The sequence below is a fragment of the Hemicordylus capensis genome, chromosome 2, assembly GCF_027244095.1.
Source record: "Hemicordylus capensis ecotype Gifberg chromosome 2, rHemCap1.1.pri, whole genome shotgun sequence".
Lineage (NCBI taxonomy): Eukaryota > Metazoa > Chordata > Lepidosauria > Squamata > Cordylidae > Hemicordylus > Hemicordylus capensis.
Window position 1 is genome coordinate 192941558 of NC_069658.1, and position 17575 is coordinate 192959132.

At 46.2% G+C, this 17575-nt stretch overlaps 1 protein-coding gene across 3 annotated transcripts in view; it reads left to right on the top strand.

Moving 5' to 3' along the window:
- ENDOU (endonuclease, poly(U) specific) overlaps window positions 1-17575 on the top strand; it is a 51255-nt gene that overhangs the window by 11986 nt on the left and 21694 nt on the right. For 2 of the 3 annotated variants that reach the window (XM_053298564.1, XM_053298565.1), the window contains exon 1: window positions 13929-14064. The exons of the other annotated variant lie outside the window; for it this stretch is intronic. In XM_053298564.1, coding sequence (XP_053154539.1) covers window positions 14007-14064 — 58 coding nt within the window. In that variant the 5' untranslated portion in view covers window positions 13929-14006. Of the gene's footprint in view, window positions 1-13928; window positions 14065-17575 lie in introns of those variants that run through there. 3 annotated transcript variants of the gene reach the window in all.

Here is a 17575-nt window from a genome sequence, read left to right on the forward strand (position 1 = left end):
TCTTTTCCTGTGCCAGAGATCCTGCCAGACTACACTTGGAAGCTTGGAGGACTGAGGCTGACAGAGCAATAGCCTTGCCACTGGCACCCAGCACCAGACGGTGCTACCAGGCGCACTGCAGTGAGTTCTAACGGTTCAGGGGGACGGCTGGGTTAAGGAGCTCCTCTCCTATGCCAGCTAAACACATGATTCATTTCTGTGTGGAGCTGTGTGGAGCTGCATTCTGGGGGCCTTGCAGCAAGATTCATTGTCAGCTGCTTGTCAGCTCTGGCTTTTGAAGCCAAACGTTGGGGGCTCCCAGACCAAACAGGTGACTTTAGGCTATGGAGGATGCTAGAAGGCTGGAGGAGAGAGAACCCTCACCCACCTGACCCCAGAGCCCCTATTTCACCAGGTGTGCTTGTCAGTATCCTTTCTCACTTTCAGGTTTTGTGTTCTCCGCATGAAGCTGTAGCAATCGGCCCTTCCCTTAACCTAAAGAGTGCACTGGAAATGAACCCTGTCCTGTCTGTCAGGCAGTGACCTCTGGGGATCAGCCACTCAGCACACAGTGACCGGGACCTAGAGGGCCTGGCGGCAGGAAGTGAAGTGGAGGGGTGTGTGTGTCTTAGTTCTCAAAAGGAGCCAGGAGGGCAATTCGAGAAGATAGGGAGCGGGCTTCGTGAGCACCAGCCATGAAGTCTGGCTGCTTCATGGTCAACAGCCAGCCTGGAGACTTCGCTCAGGGAAGGACATCTGCAGATCTTTGGGAGACAGGGATTCAGGAAACTTGAATTATCTCCTGGAGTTTGGGGTGAGTCCAAGGGAAAAGGAAGCCAAGGGCTTTGGGGGAAAGCTTAGCCAGGGAACCGTGTGTTAGTTAGCCTACATTAGATTACTTTATTTTTGTGCTTTTGCAAATCCTTACACCTGATCTATTGTGTTTTATTTTGTAACATAACCTTCTAAGAAACTCTAGCCTGAGCCCTTTCTATCCAACCGGGGGTTGTAGACGTCTCTGTACCCTGTAAAGGTGCATTTAAAGGTTCCTTGCAACTGGGGGTGCTTTGTGAATTATCTTTGCAAATGGGTAACCATGATTTTTAAAGTGTGCCAATCCAAATACCAGCTGGAGTGCTCTTTGAAAGTATTCTTGCAAGTACTGAGTGTTTCTGTTACCTGTAACTAAAAGCTGAGAAAGCTTCAGACTGAAGCAGTCTGTAGTATTTTTGAAAAAGTTTTTCTCTTTTTGTTCTTTGTATCTGACCTGCCTCTTAGTGGATTTTTAACTCAGGAAAAGGGGTTTTACTCTGGTGCAAACATGCCTCAAGTTTGATTGCTCAGCAGCTCACACTACCAAGTTTGCTCTTCATGTTTAGGCTGCACGTGGAGGGTTTTCTGTACTTTTCCATTGGTAAAAGAAGGAGAGTTTCCCTGGAATTTCGCCCACACCAGGGAGGGATTAAACTCTGTTAAAAAGTGGGTGTGGTGGCAGCAATTACCAAAGGGACAGTTTTAAATTTTAAAGGAACAGCCTTTGTTGAGCAAACATGGAGGGAATGATACAGCATTTTTCTTTCCCCCACATGGGCTTGCTCCAAGACAAAGGCTGGGCTTAAATCCACTATTAGCTACAGAAGCGTCCCTCTTTCAGGCTGTGCCTTTGGTTGTCTTTTGGGGGGCTCTATGAGTTAGTGAGTTTGTAGCGTCTTCTAGAACTGACATGTCCAGCAGGGCCCTGGAGAGGAGAGATGTGCAGCTGGATGGTTCTGTTGTGCTGATTTGCCTGCATTCCTCTAAGACAGACCAGCAGGGCCACGGGGCCTCTTTTAAGCTGATGAGGAGATCCGATGTGGCCCTATACCCTGTGGTGGCTCTGGAGCACTTCTTGACAGTTAGGGGTGACAGCCCTGGGCTGTTGCTGCAGCACGCTGGCAGAACTCCACTAACACGGTTCCAATTTGGGTTTGTGGTTGAGACTGTCTTGGGGAGGGCTGGTTGTGTGTGACTTTGGCACTCATTCTTTTAGGATGGGGGCTGCTTCAACTGATGCCAGGTTAGGACTGCCAGCAAGATCTATTCAGTGTATAGGCTGATGGTGCTCCTTGGCTTATAGGAGGTATGTGCGCCCCTTTAAAGGTCAGGAGTAACTGAAGTACTCCTTTCCAGATCCTGAAGTATTTGATCATCCCATTGGGGTGCTGATTTGTGGCCACAGCTTCTGGGCTAGTCAACGGGCCTGGGTTTCTAGCATCAGCACATTGTTGGGCTGTAGTGAGTTTGCCCATGTGGAATGGCTCGGTCACTGAGGGATGTTGTGGTGCCATTTGATGCCTCTCCTAGAGGGATATTTCCAGCAGCACAGTTCTCCTGATGTGTTGATCCTCCATGTTGTGGGGGAACAACCTGGAGCTGCTTAAGGGCAAGGCACTGATTGAACAAGCAAAGGCAAGGCACTGATCTGTGCAGTTTGTTGGCCTGGCTTATTAATAGTTTGGTCCAATTTGATCCCCTGCCATTGTTGGTGTGGGGATGGGGACCCCTGTGCTCTGGACCAGGACCGTAAGAAGGTGAACTGGGAGTTGGGTCACATGGTCTGTGCTCTTGGTGGGGTTGTTACTTTGAATGAGGGGATAGTTTATGGGGTGATACAGTTGTACCAAAAAATGGCGTTCACTTGTCGGACGTTGACAATTATATCTTCTTGGGTGAGTCTCATCAGTACCTGTGTGAATCTGTTTTTGGTAGGTGGGGTAAAACAGAGGTTTAGCCCCCCCACCCTCTGGTGGCAGACGAATGCAGGCATGTGAAGGTTAGGATACTTCTGTGTTCAACTGCAGGCACCCTTATGGGTGAAGGGTGGTTCATGGAACAGCCCCTCAGGGTTCCGTGGCCTGGGCTGGCTGGGAATGCACTGCTCTTAGGTGGTTGCTTGGCTCACCCACTCAGAGCTTTGTGGCTTGAGGGGGGGGCGGGACATGGACTGCCACCTCCTTGGCACAGGAAACTGTGTGGCACAGAGTTGGCTACCCAGCGGCTGCTGTTGGCCTGATCCAAGCCCAGTTGCTTCACCCAATCAGCCTGCGGGGCTTACAGCTATCATGAGGAGGCTGGAGGCCCCTGTGATGGGGTGTTGTTGCCCACACTCGGGTTTGTTGTGTTTATGACCTGCTGCTTCTCCCCCATATTTATTACTACATTTATTTTGTAGTAATAAAGTGTAGCTCTAGTTTTACCCATATATACGCATGTCCTGTCTTCTTTGGAGTCTGGGGGCAATGGACTTCTTCCAACCAGGCTCATGCAAAACAACAACAACCAACCAACCAACCAAACAAACAAACAAACAGGAAATAAGCTCTTCTGAGAAGGGGTCACTTTCATATGCCCTATAATTAAACATTAGGTATAAAATTAAACATTTGCTCCTCCCATTTTAAGTTAGAGGCATATGTGTGCCAGCTATCAACAGTTCAGCAAATGCTGCCTTAAGCAAGCACTGTGTACTATGAAGGCAAGCAGAAACCACAATGTGTTTCCTGCCATTCATTGCAACTCCTTCCTGGTAAACACAGAAGCTTGGTTTCTTCTCACAGAAGAGAGGTGTCCAACTTGTTTGAAGGAAAGATTTCGTGGTCTCTCTGCACAATGGCCTTGGAATTTCCCTCATCCCCTAACACCCTCATCTCTGAATTTATTAACAGACATCGGGCTTTGCTTGCCATCCCCACCCTCACTCACCACTCAGGGTTTTGCCCAAATGCTCCTTTTGCCATGGAGGTTGCTTGAATTTCTGCTCCGCTGCCATCCTCATTCACATTGTCTTTTGCTCTTTGTCCCTTGTGTGTCTTGTTGCCTGAAAGCCGTGAAAAGATGGCAACCATGTTTCCAGAACTATTGCAAGCTTTGCCTCTAGTCATCTAATCTGTGCTGATGACCTCACTGCTGATAGCATAATACTGAACTTTGAGCTGACAATTATTCCAGCATGTGAGAAAATAGCTTCAGCCAAACCATTATATCACTATGGGGATTCTCCAGTGCTCAAAGAGAAGCCTATTAGGGTGGGGCTAGGGGCAGCCAATATCATCAGGCAGGGAAATGCACAGTATAATGATACTGAGGAACCAGGTAAGGTGTACCAGACATTGCAGAAGGGAATGTGGGCGGAACTAGTCACAGTGCTGCCATTTTTGGCAGCACCCCATGTTTCTGGAAATGGTTTGATTCTACTATAAATCTGTACAGGATTCATAAAACCCTATCTCCATCTGCTGGTTTACCAGTTGCTATTCTTTCTAATGGCAATTACTGAAGAGCCTCATTAGTAGGTAATCTACTAATGTAGGGTCATTGATGCCAAAGGTGTGTTCATATAAAACATGCTTAACTGCTTTCTTACATTCCTTTAACCTGCATAATGATGCCACTTTGGGGAGGATCAATGGATTAGCATTTATGTCGAGATGTCCTTATGCTGAGCTTGGCCTCTAGCTATTCATTCTAACTTCTTTTGACTTCAATACACTGGACCCTCAGACTTACCTGAGAAAATGGAGTGGAGAGAAGAGAGCTGGGCATGGTAAAAATGGCATAGGCAGAAGGCCTGTGGAGTTGACAGAGTTGGCATTCATAATCCAAGCCTATCTGCTACAGCTTCAGTGCCATTTTTTCCTTATACAGTATGTATTCCATACTCCTCCTGGGATTAGTCATATGGGCTGCTGAAGACCACACATCGATGGAACACCCTGTGTAGCCAATCAGATTGGATTATTGAGGCAAACATAGTCAACTGAGAGTGAGGACAATGCTGGCTTGATCAATGATCTCAGTCAGTCTGTATGATGCCAGGAGACTTGGGGACCATATTCTCTATGCCACCACTGCAGTTCCCAGGTAGAGGGAGTTATCAGCCTGCTTTCTGCTACAGTGCAGCAGCACCACCCACAAAATGGCCACCTCAGCCAACTGCAGCTCCTCAGCCCAGGTGACCCAAGGAACCAATAGAGGCCTAGCAGTTGCTCCAGGCTTGATTCCTCAGTCGGAATAAAATCTCTTTATTAAGCAACGCCAGAGCCTCACTACACCTGTGTTTGACCACCTGCCTGCTCATGACTAGGATACAACCTCTGGCCTTTCTGCTCCTTGCCAACCTGATCTGACACTCAGTCCAGCCTGTCTTGACCACTGCTGCTGCTTGTTCCTTTGACCCTCATCTGTCTGCTCTGCAATCAGACCCTTTCAGCAACAGTTTATCTTGGGTTCACATATTGACGAACCACGAGGAGGTCTAGTGGGGATCTCCCTCAGATGTGCCAACATTCCACCCCAGGTTTTCCAAGAAAGCTGGGGTGGGGGATGAGCTAATTATGAAGCAGGCTGTAGGAACCTCAGCAAACAGTAGTGATTATGCATAAAACATTGAGAACGTTATTTACAACTGTCTCTATGCACTTTAAGGGTAATGTAGAGACACAGATGCTAGTTTGACAATTTGCGTGACTCCACAGAGAAAAGCTTTAAGAATTGTTCAATTGGCTTCTCTAGATATTAAAATTACTGATACAATGGAAGTTGCTGATTGGTTGAGACTGCAGTTGCAGTTCCATTAATTAAATGCTTATTAGCTTTGAATCAACATTATCGAGCCCACATGATTTATTAAGATAAAGTTGCATTATGTTGTGCTGTGACTGAATTCTCATCATTGGTTGACTATGCTATGACAGGTATCTCAATACCTGGCTCTAGGCAACTGTGTGACTCAGTGCCAACACTATACACCTTACAATTTATTTATTTTTTTAAAAAATTCTAGTACTCACTCAATACCACAGGTCTCACTTTAAAAGATCAAACTGACTGAATTTAGTAGGGCAAAATTAACAAAACAGGCATTCAATCACACTGGTAATTTTGTCACACAATGCAGACAATAATATAAATGCATACCTGGCACCTGTCCCTATTGTCCCATTCAGGTGAACATGAAAATAGGGATATGTCCACAGGTATGGAAATGGTCTAAACATGAGCAAAGCTGTTCAACTGTTATGTGTAAATTTCCAAATGCTTTTCTTTTAAATAAATACGTGCCACATTGCTCCGACGTCACATTCAGGTAGACCTCTGCTAAGTTCCAACTGGCTGGGACCACACTCAAAAAGCCATTAGTATGTTTCTCAGTCTTACCTTACTTCTGAGCAAAGCCACTTCCCCATGGAGGATTTTCTCATGAGTAGGAGCACTTCCCATGGTGGGATTCCTCAGTGCCATTTCCCCCATAAGAAGGGCAGTCATATGGATCTTTTCAATCAATCTTAATTATGATCATAGACCAGCATATCTTTTCATCCATTATTGCCCTCCTTGGCTGGGCAGTGATTACATGAGAAAAAGCCATGTGATCAATCCTTCTCATGTGGAAACTTTATGCATCTGAGCTCCCAAATGGTGACAGAATGAAACTCAAAGGAGTGGTTTCCATGCTGCTGTGGGTGGATGTGAATGTGTCCTCTGAGTAAGGCCTCTTCAGCAGATCTTAGAGGTCAAATGGGTTCACATAAAATGCTAGATCTCTGAAATAATATGTTATTGTTCATAAGGTTATTACTCATAAGGCAGGTGGGGTTGCCTTTGAATGTAGTTCAGAAACTTCAGTTGGTCAAAAATGCAGAGGCTGGATTGCTCTCCAGGGTTTCTCTGAGAGACCATATTATGCCTGTCTTCAAACAACTACATTGGCTGCCCATAGGTTCCTGGGCAAAATACAAATTGCTTGTTTTAAAGCCCTAAATGGCTTAGTACTGACATCCTAGGGGAGCACCTTCTTCTGCATGATCCTCAGGGCACATTGAGGTAATCAAGAGGTCTGTCTCCAGATACTGCCAGCTTGGGAGTGGGCCTTCTCTGTAGTTGCTCCTGGGCTGTAGCATTCACTCCCTGCGCATACCAGACATACAGGTTCATTTGACAGATGTGCTCTAATAATAATACTACAAATGATAACATGCAAGCAAAAGGTTTGTCGCGTGAGAAAATAGGTACAGTGCATACCTGGAAGAGGCTGCTATGATTTGATGGAATGGCATGTTGCCAGTTCCAATGTTGCTAGCAGGGCTGCTGAGAAGATTAGATTCCAAAGCAACCACGAGGCCCCACCCATTTTGAAAATGACAGTTGTCCCCTGGCTTGCTCTTTGCTGCTTTGGCATCCCATTTGGCCTTCTTAGTTCTATTAGAGATTGTCGATTTTTACCCTCAATAGGTAAAACAGCAGAGCATTAAGGAATGCGCACACACACTCCAGTTACACAGTGGGTAGCATAGGATGGTTTCGTTATTGCAGCTATCTAGAGAAAACACACAGAGATCCTTGTATAACTGAATTCTAAATGATTATTGGTTAAATACACTTAGATAGGAAAGGCCTATATCTAATCTAAAGGACTACATAACGGATAGGTAAGGAGAGAGAGAGATGTTTCCATCTGCTCAGTGCTCTCTAGGAGGAAAGGAAAGATTGTGACTCAGCACAGGAAGTCAGTCCAGGGGTCATAGAGTAGGGACAGATAGGGAGACCCTTACTCACTGTCTCTATTCCCAATGCCCCTAGTGGTCATTAGGACAGTTGGTGCAAAAGGTCGATGGACTGGAAGTCCATCTCCAACAAGTTCAGCACTGCAATTTATAGCAACACCTAGTATCCATCTGCAGAATTCTCTGGCATGTCCAGTTATCCTACTGGTTCTCTTGAATGAGTTTGCTTGTATAGGAACATAGGAAGCTGCCTTATACCGAGTCAGACCATTGGTCCAGCTAGCTCTGCAAGCTTTCAGGCAGGAGTCTTTCCCAGCCCTACAAGGAGATGCCAGAGATTGAACCAGGGACAACCTGCATGCAAAGCAGCTGCTTTACAACTAGGGATATTTATATACCATTTCCCCAAAAAAAAGTTGTCAAAGAGGTTTGCATAGAAAAATGAATAATAAAGTTGCTTCTCTGTTCCCAAGGGGCTCCCAATCGAAAAGAAACACAAAGTAGACATTGGCAACAACCACTGATGCGGTGCTGGGGTTGGATAGGGATAGTTGTTCTTTCCCTGCTAAATACGAGAGAGTCACCATTTTAAAAGGTGCCTTTTTGCTCAGTTAGCAGGGTTGATACTGTTGAGCAACAGCCCCATTTCCGAGAGTAACATTACTAGTATGCTTCCTGGCTGCTCTCCACCTAGGAATGACCAGGGTAACTTCTTCAAAATCACCATAGTTCTACAGCTCATAGGTTCTGCTCTGGAGCGGGTCCCCCCCCCCCAAAGTTCTTTTTTTCTTTTTTTCTTTTTCCAAGTTCTTTCAACTTGGGGTATGGGGTACCTTGCTGCTTCAGCCCCCGTAGTTCTTCACGTATGCCAAGGGGCCAGTTTCGAAGTGGGTCAGAGAGAGTGATTGTGTCCACTGCCCTGGTGAGCTGATTATTCCAATTCTCCACCAGCGTGTCAACAGGATCACCAGAAAAGCCAACACTAAATCTCTCCAAGGCTTCCTGGAATCTTATTGGATCCAGTAGCTGTCTCAGGAGGCCCATCCTACTGGGCCCTCCGCCCCTGCAGAGATGGAATGTGGTCGTGAGCCCAACCTCAACCAGATGGTGGTCTGTACATGACAATGGGGAAATCACCAGAATCCCCACCCACAGAACACTACCCTGTTCAGAGTGAAAGACCAGATCAAGCATGTGACCAGCAATATGCATCAGTCCTGAGACCACTTGGGATAGGTCCATAGTTGTCATGGCCGCTATGAACTCCTGAGCTGCCCCAGACAAATTGGTCCCAAAGTGGACATTGAAGTCCCCCAGCACCACAAGCCTGGAAGACAAATTTAGACAGGGAAAGGAAGGCAACAGAAGTTGAGAAGACAAGGGTACTGACCCCACCCCCTGCGTGCTTTAAGAACCCCCTGAACTATCAAACTATCAACTGTGACTGATTTCTAGTACAGAGGCAGCCAGCAAACCCACGTGTAGTTTACGTCCTGTCTAGGACCTACTAAAGTTCCACTCATGTCTCCACACTGACACCAATTACCCTACCTAAGATAATAAAGTACTACCTCACTACTTAGTGCTACCTCACTACTCCTTGCCAGTATGTGGTGTAGGCTTTAGATGTGGCAGTGAACTAAACAAGAGATCAAGCAGGTTTTTAAAAGGGAGGGGAGGTATGCTTGTAAAGGATGATTTAAATAAATAGACATTTTGTGGTTCTTCACATTAAGTTATTTAGACTGGTGTTAATGAAAGGTGTAGCTGCAGTTTCAGGTTTAGTTTATAACCCCAACCAGCCTATAAACCAATTCCCCTCTCTAATTTTGCCCAACTGGTAGATAAAGTTGGTGTTTCATGCCTTGAAGGACTCAAGGGTCTGCAGCCACAATGTAGACCTTTTTCTTGACTGTTGCTGTCAGAACATTCAAACCTGGACAGTTACTGGCTAACTTTAGTTTCTGTCTTCCTTCTGAGGAGAACACAGTCCTCCTTCTGGTCCATGATGTCTTGCCAGCCCTCCCTGGCCACAAGTTCTAGCTGCTGGGTGAATCTGCTTGTAGGTATCTTCCTCCTTTGGCCAATCCTGCATCCATCTCCAGAAGAAAACCGCCTTCAGGAGATGGATCCTCAAACTCTTTCTTCTTAAGCTCTTTCTTAAGAACTTCTTAAGCTCTTTCTTTTTCTTCCTCATCCCACAATGAACCTGCACAATCTGACTCTGCTGCTGATGCAACCCTTTTTATACTCTGACCCACAGAACTCTGGCTGCACTTGGTCCAATCTCCTTTGGGCACCTGTTCAACAACCTCATTGGTCCACACTTCAGTGGCTCTGGACAGAATTTTGACCACCACTTGACTGCACCATTTGGATGCCACTGGACTACATGAATAGTGAGGCCTTTGGTGTGTTTAGATCCAGCACAAATCAGCCTGCAGTTACAGCCACACTTTCTCCTATTTAGAAACCACTCTGCTGCTGCTTAGCAATGCCAGCACCCAGGCCTTCTGGCAGAGGCTGCTTTACTGTAACCAGTACAATAGCACCTCGGATACACTGTAATATAATACAGTTCATCCTGAGGCCCACATTTTAACAACTTCTACTCGGTGAAATAAACTTTGAAAAGGTCCACAAGAAAAGTGATTTCTCCATAGGCAATGATAAACCAAAGGGGAAGTAAGGGAGACGGAGAGAGAGGGATAGGGAAGAATATGGACAAGCATATCCCCACTTCAGCTGTAGATTTTCCATATAATGTGTCTGCACCATATTTCTTCTTGTAAGATTTGTGCTTTTCTCATGACCAATAACTTAAATTATCATCGTTCATGTCTTGCTGGATCACTACATAACATTTGTGACAGGTGTTTCCGTGTGTATGTGTGTGTTTATTATATACACACACCTCCTTTTTCTGTCTAAACTGGATTTTGTGACTGTTGGGTAGAGATGAGGTCTGTCATACTCATAGCATTCTCAGCTGGCTCATTTCTTGCTCATCATGATGACACTTGAGAATACCAGATTAACTTCCTAGTGCCCTGGCTGCTGAGATTGGCACAGTCCAGACCATTAGCACTAGTTGCAAAGCTGAATAACCAGGGAACTTCACAATAATATCTCCAGGGTGTCGTCACGCACTGCCTGAGTCAGCCTCTCTTTGCAGAAACTCATCCCAAATCATCACAGGATATGGGTTTCTGGCCTCAGTCCAACTAGGAATGGGTGTGCAGCAGTTGCTGCTGCAAGTGGGGAGGCTTCTTCAAAAAGCAGTAATTACACCAATTAGGTTGGGAAGAACATGTGGAGGGCAGGGGGGCTACAGTACATCTATCTGCCTTGTCAGTCCCATTACTGCGCTCTAATAAAGGTCTGTGTGCATAACCCCAGCAACTAGATCAGGAGGAGATCCAAGCCCATGGCTCCCATTTACACACTGACTTCCTTATCCAGCCAGTACAGACATGCACCGTGATCCAGCTAGATATGCACTTCTTCTAAGGGCTCATGTCTCTTTCCCCATATCTTACTTTTTGTAAGGACGGGATTCATAGACAGACTACCGCGGAGGCAATGGAGGCGATTGCCAACGGTGGCAAATCCTGGAGGAGTGGCAGATCTTGGGACAGGGAAAGGTTTTTTTTTTAAAAAAAAAACTTTTAAGACTGCCGCTGCTGGTGGTGGTGGCAGCAGCAGCGGCGAGAGATTAAGCCTCTTGCTGCCACACTGCAGCAGCGAGGAGGGTAAGGGTGGCGAGGATGAAGCCCCATCTTTTTTAACTTCTTGTTAAAATTGTCTACAATTTTAATTGTAAACAATTGTTTACTTACAATTGTTTACTTCTAAATTCTAATCTTCCCTGAGGCTGCAGGGAGTGGGAGACAAGAGGCAAGTCCCCCCCCTTCTACATTAAAATGCCGCTGGGTGGAATGGGGTGGCTGGCTACAGCGGGGACTGGGAGGGACGGGGAAGGAGGAAGTCCCCCCGTTTTACCTTAAAGCAGCTTCTGCTGCTGTGTGCAGCCTCCACGGTGGAGGAACGAACAGTGAACTGGAGGAGTGAGGGAGAGCTCCTTCCAGCTCCCCTCCTCCCTCTCAAAGGAGGGCATGCCCCGCCCCCGAAGCAGCCCCTCCAAAAAAAGGCTTAATTCGCCCCGATCGGATTAAGTCTGGAACAAGCATTCACACTTAAGTCTGACAGTATTTCAAAACTTACATTTGACTTCTGAGCCTTTTCCAGTTTTGCTTTTGAAATTTGACTTGGGTTTTGTTTCTTTTTTAAAAAAGTTAAATCTTGTTGATGAGCATTAAGGCATTTATGATAAATATCCAAGTTACCAAATTTGATCGATTAATACTTTGTTTTTCTAAACCCCTTTAAACCCAATATCATGGACCACTGGGTTGAAAGGAAAATATTAAATTAGGACAATATAAACTTAAAATGTTTGGAAGCAAATTCAAGTTAAGAGAATTTGCATGAGACTGATTTCTCCACAATCTCATTTCTGCTCCACTGTAGTACAGAAAGCAAGTCTCAATCTCTTTCTTGCTGTACATTTTGAACAATAAGCTCGGTGGCCTACATACTTGCTTACTACCTCTTGTCATATAATACAGCTTTTCAATGAAAAGGTTCTCAGAAAAAGAATAGCAACAACAAGATGGTTTCCCTAGGTCTATGTCAGTGTAAAAGGCTGGGTGTGTGAGTGCTTGGGGGTAGATTTGAGATGCCCCCAAACTTTTCCAAACCGAAGCTCAGAGAAGAACTTCGGTGGTTGAGCAGTTCGCCTCCCACTGGGAGCTGGGACAACAACATCTTCTCTGAGCCTGAGCTTGGCAACAACAACTCTGTGCCTGAACTTGGAGACGATTGTCAGCATTTACAGCATAAAGATGTTTTTAAAATACCAAAAATCTGCTAAAATGAGGGGCACTTTTTAGAGCCGCTGCCAGTCATTGTATACAATATTGAGCCAGATGGACCAAAGTCTGAGTCAGTATAAAGCAGCTTTCCGTGTCCTATGAGTAACACTCATGGATGGAGTGAATATTGAACCCAGATGACCCCAAATAGACCCACTAACTCCTGTACAAATCATCCATTCTTTGTCAAATGGGGTTTTTTTTAAACTGGACCTTTAATCTTGAAAACATCCTATTGTCTTGGTTCAAAGAATCTTGGTTCAGTTGGAATCTATGCTCAGGGTTTTCATGTTCTTAGTAATTTAGGATTTAGTTGGAAGCTGAATCCTGGTCTTTGGGAGCTTTAGCAACTCCCAAAGTTGCTAATTTAGACATTCTTCTCCTTCTCACAAAACACGAGAACCAGGGGTCATCCCATGAAATTGATTGCCGGGAAATTTAGGACCAGCAAACACAAGTACTTTTTCACACAACGCATCATCAACTTGTGGAATTCTCTGCCACAAGATGTGGTGACAGCCAACAACCGGGATGTCTTGAAGAGGGGTTTGGATAACTTCATGGAGGAGGTCTATCAATGGCTACTAGTCGGAGGGCTATAGGCCACCTCCAGCCTCAAAGGCAGGATGCCTCTGAGTACCAGTTGCAGGGGAGTAACAGCAGGAGAGAGGGCATGCCCTCAACTCCTGCCTGTGGCTTCCAGTGGCATCTGGTGGGCCACTGTGCGAAACAGGATGCTGGACTAGATGGGCCTTCCTGGGCCTTACCCAGCAGGACTGTTCTTATGTTCTTATTTTCTTAACTACCCTCATCTTAGTTTCTGGTTTTTGCAAACCCTACTGAATTCTTCACTTCCTATATTAATATTAGCACCTGAGTTTGCATCAGAGGGCAGAAGGAGCTGAGTTTTTATTTGGCACCTCTCTGTAATCTGGTGTCTCTGTAGTCCTCACAACAACTCTGCAAGATAGCTCAGCATTTTTCATCACCCTCGTATTATTACAGACGGGGAAGCTGAGGCTGAGAAAGGTGGGAGGCTTGTCTCAGGCAGGCTACCCTGCAGGTTTGTGGCTGAGGGAGGAAATTTAAACCAAGGGCTTCTTGGATAATGCAATCTCTTAGCCACTACCATTTTGGAATCCCTACTGTAAGGCAACAGTTAGAGATGATGCCTACAACGTTTTCCAAAACAAGCTCTACTTCTCCTATAGAGTAGCAATGTCCTGTCCTGCAGGCAGACACACATTACAACAGGAGTGACGAACAAGAATTTCCAGCCTGTTTTTTAATTTGATTTCTATTCTAATGCAATGCACAGAGTCATATGTATGGCAAAAGCCTTGCTGGCTGGCATTTGCACACACGCCTCTCCCCACCCCCTGTGTCATCATACCAGACTATCTTTCTTCCCTACTCCGTCCCCCAAAGCTCCTCCTCACCTTGCTCTACAAGAACCACAACTATATAATCGTGCAGCAATGAAAGCTGGCTCAGTTTGGTTGATTCTGCTCTCTGAGCCTTTATACACTTCCTCATTTGTGCCACTGGAATTATGAAGACCTGGATATTACTCCTGCTAATTGGACCTGTCTGTTGCCTGGCTTCTGGATGTAAGTTTTTATAGATATAAATGTTTTTTAAGCAATTTGTGCCCAGAGAGAGAACTTCTTTGTGGTTTGATCCTGCAAGCTGCGAGGAAGAACTTAAGGACTTAGAATTCCAGGATCCTCCAGGAAGTGCTAAGCTGAGAGGCACAGAGCTGGTTCACACCTGCATGTGTATCACGGAATTTCCCTATGTTTGATTGCTGTACACGTGATAATTTGCAACTGAATTGTGAAGGAACTCCATTCTAAAGCATTGTATTTGAGGTGACAGCAAGTGTCAGAAATCTGTGGGTCCATAGTTAAGTGATTTGAATATGTAGGTGTGCACTGTCCCTCAAGGCTGATCCACATGTGCCTGTGATACATCAATTATTCAACCTTTGCTACTTTCCCCAACCTTTTCCCGGGTAGAATACATATACTGTATATACCATAGCATGCATGTTACTGGAAATGCCATCTTCCCATGCTTACCCCTGTAGGTGTGGTTGATGCACATGGAGGGGGGAACTGTCTCTGGTGTGCGACTCCCAACCTTCATAAACATTATGTTTTCGTTCTTTCTTTGGGAGATGCATACCTCACTTTTCAACTAAAATGACCTGCATTTCAACAATATAACCAATTGCCCAGCAACCCTTGCTCCTTTTTGTCCACAGCAGAGGCCAGAGTGACCTTTGCTTTTGCTGGCCAAAGGCAACCAGCCGTTGGGGTAGAGTTCTTTCTGGCAGGGAGAGGGGATGGAGGCTCAGCATAGCTGCTGCTGCTTAAGCTGATGGCTGGGGCCAGGCTAGTCTTCCTTTTGCCATGACACTCCCCCTGGGAGAGACGGGGTGGACCTCCCAGTGAACCTTAGTCCTCTGACCAGTGGCAGAAGGCAGAGAGTTTTCCTTTCTGTTCCACAGCCTCAGGACAACTGGGAGTTGGAGCAGCGTGTTCTTTCTGGCCAGGATGAGTGAGGAAAGCTGACTCATGTCGTTATCTTAAAGCAGCCACATGTGCAGATGGAGGAGAAGTGCACACGCAGCCGGAGTTGTTTTTGAAAGCTTCCACCGCAGTCGATCACTTGGCTGAATGAGCAAGCTGGACAGGGAAAGTGGCTTCCTGCAGCCAGTGCTTCCATAACTTGCTGCTGTCTGCATGCTTCTCCCCCACTGGCACACATGGCTTGCTGTCTTTATTAAAATGGGGATTCAGTTCAAATTCATTATCCAGTTTTCCAAAAATCTATCTTCAAAATGGCCTTCTGAGAATGTCCACATTTATTTATTTATTTGATTGATTGATTGATTCATTCATTTCTATACCGCCCATGTAGAAATGGCTCAGGGTGGTTTACACAGAGAAATAACAAATAAATAAGATGGCTCCCTGTCCCCAAAGGGCTCACAATCTAAAAAGAAACATAATTTAGACGCCAGCAGCAGTCACTGGAGGGATGCTGTGCTGGGGGTGGGTAGGACCAGTTACTCTCCCCCTGCTCAAAAAAGAGAATCACCATGTTAAAAGGTACCTCTTTGCCCAGTTAGCAGGGACTGCTAACTGCACTTAGCAGGATTAATGGAGCAAGCCATGGGCCAAGCAGAACAGTAGGGCATATAAGGGGACATTTTTGGATCCATTCATCTGCCACTGCAGAATTCCAAAGGTCAGATGAGAATTCTGGGGCTGGCAGAGGGGTGGGGGGAGATGCTGCTTAGGGCCAAGGAAGCATCACTAAAAACAGAATTTCATGCAAGTTTTGCATATGTTCAACACTTGGCTTCTTTCAGTGAGCACAGGGGTAGCTTAGCCTTCCTCCAGGCTAAGTAAATTTCAGAGGCAATAGGGACGTGATAATATTTCAGTTGTCTTGTGGCACTAAGGTGCTGAAACCAGGGGACTTGGCACCCTGGTGCCCATCTCTGGGACTCTGGCGACTTCATCTCTGTTCTAGTATGGCAGCCCAGCTTGCCAAAGAAGGGAACTTCTCACGTAGACTCTGCTGCACTCTAGCACCACCATCATAGATGACCACAGATGGTATTGCAGTTAGGGGTGAGTCAGAATGTGATGAGTTGCATCTATGGCAGTGGTACTAGGTGTCATATGAGGATGACACCTTGCCGAGGCTGTTGAGGACTCATAAGACAGCCTTGATGCTGTTGTGAATGATGGGTTGCACAAGCAGTGCTACAACAGTTATTGCCATTTAGTGCAATAGGACTAACTGCGGTAGCACTGCTTGAGTAGCATTGCGCCTGCCTTATGAATCCATAGCAGCCCCAGGATGGTTTGCACTGTTGTTGCTGGGATGCTGCTGCTGCACACCATGCCAGCCACTGAACCCTTCTGGGAGATGCTCAAGGGGGAATGGAATATGGCTGCTGGTCATCAGGAGGAGAGCTGCTGTAGCGGCAGCAGCACAAAATAAAGTAAGTGAGGGCCAGTCCTAGCCTCCATTTCCTCCCCTGCTTCCAAGTTCTTGAGTGGAAAGTTCTCACTTGAGTTTTCTTTTGGCTCACCCTTAATGACAGCTGCTAGCTCAGGCTTTTTCTTCTATAAATGGCATGCCTTGAGGTGGGCTGGCTGACTTGGACCAGGACTGTGGCAGAGGGTTAGGGTTAAAGCCCTCTACCTCCCCCCACTCAACCTCACTGCAGCCCCAATCCAACCATCCTCTTCACTTTCTATTTAGGGGAAAAAAGCAAGCTCACTTAGCTAATGATGATTCAGGTGTTGCTAAGCGCAGCAGGGAAATGCTTGACTAACAAGCAGAAGGTTTCTGGTTTGAATCCCCACTGGTACTGTATTGGGCAGCAGCGAAATAGGAAGATACTGAAAGGCATCATCTCAGACTGCACGGGAGGTGGCAGCAATGGTCAAACCCTCCTGTATCCTCTGTGGGCGCCAGGAGTCGAAACTGACTTGATGGCACACTTTACCTTAAAGAAGTTAAAAGATCCAGGGCCTGAGCCCACAGCCCCCCTTTTGATCATTAAACTCAGTCATACCGCCCTGCCCCCCCAATAACTATGTATGTTTTTAAACATCTCTAATGTGATAATACAGCACCCATGAGGGTGGAAGCAGCAGAGATCTAGGTGAAGCCAGGAGCTTTCTCCCATGCTCTGTACTGGCGAACTTCCTTTCTAGGAGAGGTCACGGAGGAGGAAGGTGGCTGATGAGACTGGGGGTTCTGAGGAATTCATTTGAGTCCCATGCCCCACAGGCCACCCTCTAATGATGCTCTTTGCCTCCGTGCTGCCTGTCCTTGCTGTACACGTGTCTGTTTGCCAGCTTGCCTCCAGGCAGCAACATCCTTCCATGAGGTGCAATGAGGAGTTAGACAAGTGGCCGGCTAGTGCCTCTGCCACCCACCACCGTCCAAGCAGCTCTCTGCCAAGTAGTGACACAGTGTGAAGCACATTTCTTCTTCTTCTGCAAGCAGTGTTGAAAATGCAGTGGAATACGAAAGATGCTCTATAGAGCATCTCCAGCACGCTACATCTTCTCTTCTGCTCTGTCCTCTTTT